We start from the raw sequence: 5707 nt of genomic DNA, 5'->3' as shown, positions 1-5707 counted from the left end.
GGGTTATTGGTATGAGTGATTGATAATATCAAGAAATGGCTAAACATGGCATTTCAATGCAAAAAATAGTCCACTAACCATTGCAAATTTATTTTCAGTACACCATAATGTCCACCATTGTCATAATGTAAGGAAATTGATAAATAAATTTCACACATAATTATAACAAAACTGAACATGAATTTTGAAGTGGAAAGATTAAAATAGTATTTTCTAAACCATACTCCAATTATCTTTGTTTTATTTACAACTTCAAACAATAATTTTTACAGTGTATATCTAAGAAACTATAAAGTTTGAAATCAGTTATCACACTGGATTAGCATTTCTCCAACATTAATAGATTTACTGCCAATATAACTGAACAAACGACTCTTGTCATGTCCATTTCTTGTGTGGAAAAAATAAATTCCTGCTTTACTATATCATCTGCCTAAAATTAGCAGGTGGTGCAAAGCAGAGCACAACAGCATTAACAGACACAACTTTCTCTTATTAATGTTTATTAACAGGAATCACTTTAGAAAAAGAAAACAAAAATAGTTATGTTAAGAAACACAAAAATAGAAAAGCTACATGTTGCACCACTCTACCCCTATATTACAGTTTTTACAATTGCTTAAACACACTTTCTGCAACTATGGCTTGTTTTCTCTAAACTCTACACACAAAACATTACACATCTCTTGCAAAAGCAAACACTTCTTTCAAAACTATTTTAATTCTTATAAAAAAAAAATTCTTTTTGCATAGTAACTCTACACACAAACGTCAAATGATTTGCCATATACACCAAACTACATACGGATATGGCAAATACTACCTAGAGTCTTGCTTGTTCAGTGTGTCGTGGAGTGCACAGGAGTTTGTCATAGCACACAGACTTACATGTATATGCAAAAATAGACAGTGTGTATACAATTGATGTTACTGAGCTGAACTAATTAAAACCTGAACTGACTTGAGTTGACACTATTTGCTTATTAGAGCTGCTTAAAAGCAGAATTTTAATTTGTTAGTACTGCTTTGAAACAATCTGTATTGTATGAAGGAATTAGGAATTAGATTAGGAATACGAGTGAATGGTTTTACTGAGTTGTATGCCTCAAGTACAACTTTTAGTGTGTAAGCAATTAAAAAAAAAACTGTAATAAGCAAATAAAATTCCCCATTGTTAGTAATTTCCCCAAACTAGACAGCAGTAGTTTTAGCATACACTTGTTCCATTCCCTTCTTTGGCTGCAGAGTACATTTCATCATTTCTGACTGCAACATAAGCATTTATCTTTTAGGAACATTAAAAATGGTCAAACTTATAAAGGAGTAATACTTTCCATATTCGTCTGCAAAGAAAACATTTCATTGTCCATTTACCCTTCTCATTCCTTTGCACTGCCAATCAACTCAATCAAGACAATCTGACAGGACTTCAAGTTTAGTTATGGAAGTAGTAATGTTATTTACATCGCAGTCAGTAGCACATACAGTATGTGTTCATATTTATTGTTTCCCCTGCTGCTCTATGGCTCTCCAAACCTCACCCTGAGGATACTGATGCTTTTGCACAGACTCTTCCAGCATTTCACAGGAGTATCCAGGGTCCTGAAGATATAAAAACACTCATTTATGCTAATGCCACAAAATGTTGATATCCTCTCCTTTGAATTTAATATATAATTACATTTTACAGTATGCAAGTGCTGAATACGCAGACATTCAATACTATACAATGTATGTAGTCTCTAATGACTGATCTGTAGTGTTTATATATTGACTAGCTGTGTGCATGATCTGAAAGCACTGTTCAATTTTGAGTACAGGTGAAATTGTTTGATTTTGCCAGAAAGGTCAGGGGTTTTGTGAATTTAGTTTGACGATTTGGTTTTGTTTAATGTTGTTAGAAAATGGGTGAAGGTTTCAAGATATGTCTTAGCAATTACAAAAACTGTGGAACAATTGTCTCCAGACCATTAAATGAATGAAAAATAATACTTTGCCACCTCGGGTGTGCATTATTTTTCAGTGATTCAACAAACTGTCCATTCATTCTTATTATATTGGGTTGCTACAACATTTTATTGACAAAAAGTCCCTGATCATAGTGCAGCAGCAGAATACTGTACATCCCTTGCTGTGTGTGTTTATTATATTTCTTTTTTAACTTACCTTTGGTGGTATGTAGTGGGCATTTCTGATGATGGTGGGGCTTTTGAAATGTTCATGAAGGTGATCTACATACTCACACATCCTTCAAAACACACAGCAAGCAAAAGCTCAATGAAATTAACATTTAAAGGGTTAGTTCACCCAAAAATTAGGCTGATTCGTCTGAAAGAAGAAAGTCATATACACCTAGGATGCCTCGGGGGTGAGTAAAACGCAGCCTAATTTTCATTTTTGGGTGAACTAACCCTTTAAAGGAATTGTTCACCCAAAACTGAAAGTATTCCAAAAATGTACTTGAAAATCTTCACTTCTGGCTTCCCTGGTCAATTAATTGATGATTCAAAAATCGTCCACTCAACAGAAGTAGTTATTTTCCTTTTTTTTTTATACACGATTGCAACCAACATAGACATCTGTCTTTTTTATGTTCTATATTCATGTTGAAGACTAGTTGCCACTGGCAAATATTGCTGAGGGGACTGTTATGAATATAACTGCCTAGTTAACTGACTTGCCCTTTGTGTAGTGAAGGGACTTAGCAAGTAGTCCAGTAACAGTCTAGTTGATGAGTGATGCTCACTAGTTCATAAAATTGTACATATTCATAAATCTGATTGGGATGAGCTGAACTCAAAGACAGAAAAATTTTAAAATGCATTCTTAAGGCTGATTTAGTCAGCTAGTTTAGTCGCAGCCCACAAACTAGTCAATTTTGAAAGTATGTCGTTTTGTCTCTGCCTATTACCCAGACTTAGAAAAGGGACTTGGAATATAGAACACAAGTCATGTGCTTTTGTAGACTCCTTTTACTATAATTGTATGGTGCCTTTTGAAGCTCAACATCCCTAGTACCCATTTTTTTGTTTTGTTTTAAAGACAGAAAATCTTAGAAAATCAGCAAAATATCTCTGTGTCGCTCAATAAAAGAAAATAATATGGGGACTTGGAGCAATATGTGACTCTGGACCACAAAACCAGGCTTAAGTCGCTGGGGTATATTTTTAGCAATAGCCAAAAAAAGCATTGTATGGGTTAAAATTATCAATTTTCTTTTATGCCAAAAATCATTAGGATATTAAGTAAAGATCATGTTCCATAAAGATATTTTGTAAATTTCCTACCGTAAATATATCAAAACTTAATTTTTGATTAGTAATATGCATTGCTAAGAACTTCATTTGGACAACTTTAAAGGCTATGAAAAATTATTTTTTTGCACCCTCAGATTCCAGATATTCAAATAGTTGTATCTCGACCAAATATTGTCCTATCCTAACAAACCATACATCAATGGAAAGCTTATTTATTCAGCCTTCAGATGGTGTATAAATCTCAATTTCAAAAAATTTAAACTTATGACTGGGTTTGTGGTTCAGGGTCACGTATGATGAGGGTGTGTAAATGACAACATCAGTTTCAGGTGAACTATTTCTTTTAGTGCGCATCAAAAACAGAAATATTTGTTCAAAACACATACTGTACCTATTATTTAAACTAGCAGACACTGAAACGTAGTCAAATAAAATAAGGTGCTGAACAAGCTCACACAGTCCCACACCCCCGGCATGAGGACACACGGGAACTGCAAAGAAAAACAAGACATATGATTTTAACTTGCACAGAAATCTAGATAGGTAGATAATCATTCAAATCAGAGATTTGCTGATAATATTAACAATTGATTTACCATTAAACTTGGCAGCCATAAGTATGATGGCAAGGTTTTCATTCACACTGCCCACCCTACAACTGTCAATCTGAACAAACTGTAAAGCTGAGGCCTGGAGAAACTGCTTAAACATCACTCTGTTATGGCACTGCAAACAAGCACACAAAGATGTTGATACAGCATGTATATCTCACAATTAACAAAAAGAGACAGTTTTCCATACAATGAACGTTGGTTTGGACCTCAACTTTCTTAAGAGTATTGTCTTTTGGGTTCAGGAGAAGAAAAAAATCATACAAGTTTGGAATGACATGAGGGTGACTGTTCATTTTTGGGTAAACTATTCCTTTAAAACAGTACTGACAGATAACAGATCAGAGTTTATTAACAGTTAAACAGTAAAAATAGTGAGACATGAAGCACTAGGTTCTCTTATGATGCAGTGTTGAGCATTTGCACGTTTTATAACACGTTTTAAATAGAATCTCACCTGCTCTCCAGTGGCGACTCCAATACCCAAAGGTGCAAGTGCCTAAAAACAAAACAAGAACCCTCAAAACCTGAATAACATGGTTTAATAATGAATATAATGAACCTGTTTACCTTAGAGATGGAAGCATGACCTAAAACATCATCAGGACATGTGGGTTCCTCAATCCATAGTGGGTGAAATTCTGCCAGCTTGGTTACCCAAGTAATCGCTTCATTAACATCCCATCGTTGGTTGGCATCAATCATCTGATAGATAAGAGGTCTTGTAAACTATCCTGCCAAATGTAGCCTTCTATTCTTAATTCTAACTGAAGTAAAACATGATCAGGTTGAAATATTAAAAACTATGTGTTTTGCAATGTATGCATGTTTGACTTCGAATCACCAGGGTGTTGTTTGGTCCAATCAACTTCCGGATAAGGCTGCATCTACGGATGTCATCCTGCAAATCAGCCCCAACCTTCACTTTAAATTTATTCCAGCCTTGAGCAAGAGCTTCAGAGCAGAGCTACACAAAGCAAACCATGTCAAGCACATGATCCTTGTCTGGGTATGATTACAACAGAAACCAAAAAACAGCCCAATAAACAGACATACCTTGGTTAGTTGTTGGTCAGTGTATCCCAGCCAGGCACAGGAAGTGGTGTAGGCAGGATAGCCTTCCTTTAACATCTGCTCCTCTGTAGTGGTTTAAAGTTATTAGTGAAAATGATAGATGTCTGCACACTACAAAAAGTTTATTTACAAAAGAGCGTGTGGGTAATTTCAGTGCATGGTCATCTGTCTTTGTTCGATTATGGTTGTTTTGTTGTCCTGCACCTGAGCCTATTTCTGGTTTTGGATGTGTGCATATCAATTTTTTTTATTGAAGCCATTAGTGCCCATCACAAAGAACACTGCAGGATTGTCAATAACATAGCAGTATGAAATCTATTTTTTTCCCCACACTCTCACTTTTCACTATGTCATGTTGTCAGACAGTATTTGTCTATTATCAAAGTTGTAATCAGTCATGCTGCTTGTTTTTTTTTTTTCAGGATTTTTTGATTAATAAAAAATGTAAACAATTAAAAAAATATGGAACAAAACTGCTTATAGTCTTTATGAACTCATCTTACCTCTACTTTTCTGACCTTTTTTTGCTTTTACCAATATATCTAAAAGAAAGAGAAGTGAAAAAGTTAATTATATGAATACAATAGCACATTAAATGATAATGCCAAACAATCTTTAATGACCTCACCTAAAGCTTCCTGCTCAGTCAGTGCATCGGTGATATATCTAAAATCAATACAGCTGATCAACTTTGCAGGATCCTAGGCAGAGGAATCATAAATACACAAAAGTAAGCATAATGCTACTTATATATATATATATATA

The 5707-nt window shown here is 34.6% G+C and overlaps 1 protein-coding gene across 1 annotated transcript in view; it reads right to left on the bottom strand.

Moving 5' to 3' along the window:
- Window positions 1–372: 372 nt before the first annotated feature.
- The window catches only part of enosf1 (enolase superfamily member 1), a 9523-nt gene continuing 4188 nt past the window's right edge, over window positions 373–5707 (bottom strand). Inside the window, exons 6-15 of the mRNA XM_016483992.1 lie at window positions 5571–5643; window positions 5446–5484; window positions 4925–5007; window positions 4713–4835; window positions 4439–4573; window positions 4326–4367; window positions 3854–3983; window positions 3649–3748; window positions 2167–2248; window positions 373–1602 (exon numbers count right to left, since the gene is read on the bottom strand). Coding sequence (XP_016339478.1) covers window positions 1501–1602; window positions 2167–2248; window positions 3649–3748; window positions 3854–3983; window positions 4326–4367; window positions 4439–4573; window positions 4713–4835; window positions 4925–5007; window positions 5446–5484; window positions 5571–5643 — 909 coding nt within the window. The 3' untranslated portion in view covers window positions 373–1500. The remainder of the gene's footprint in view (window positions 1603–2166; window positions 2249–3648; window positions 3749–3853; window positions 3984–4325; window positions 4368–4438; window positions 4574–4712; window positions 4836–4924; window positions 5008–5445; window positions 5485–5570; window positions 5644–5707) is intronic.

This window comes from Sinocyclocheilus anshuiensis, unplaced genomic scaffold, assembly GCF_001515605.1.
Source record: "Sinocyclocheilus anshuiensis isolate Anshui unplaced genomic scaffold, SAMN03320099.WGS_v1.1 scaffold773, whole genome shotgun sequence".
Lineage (NCBI taxonomy): Eukaryota > Metazoa > Chordata > Actinopteri > Cypriniformes > Cyprinidae > Sinocyclocheilus > Sinocyclocheilus anshuiensis.
Note: the sequence above shows the minus strand (reverse complement) of the source record. Positions and strands in the feature narration are given on the sequence as shown.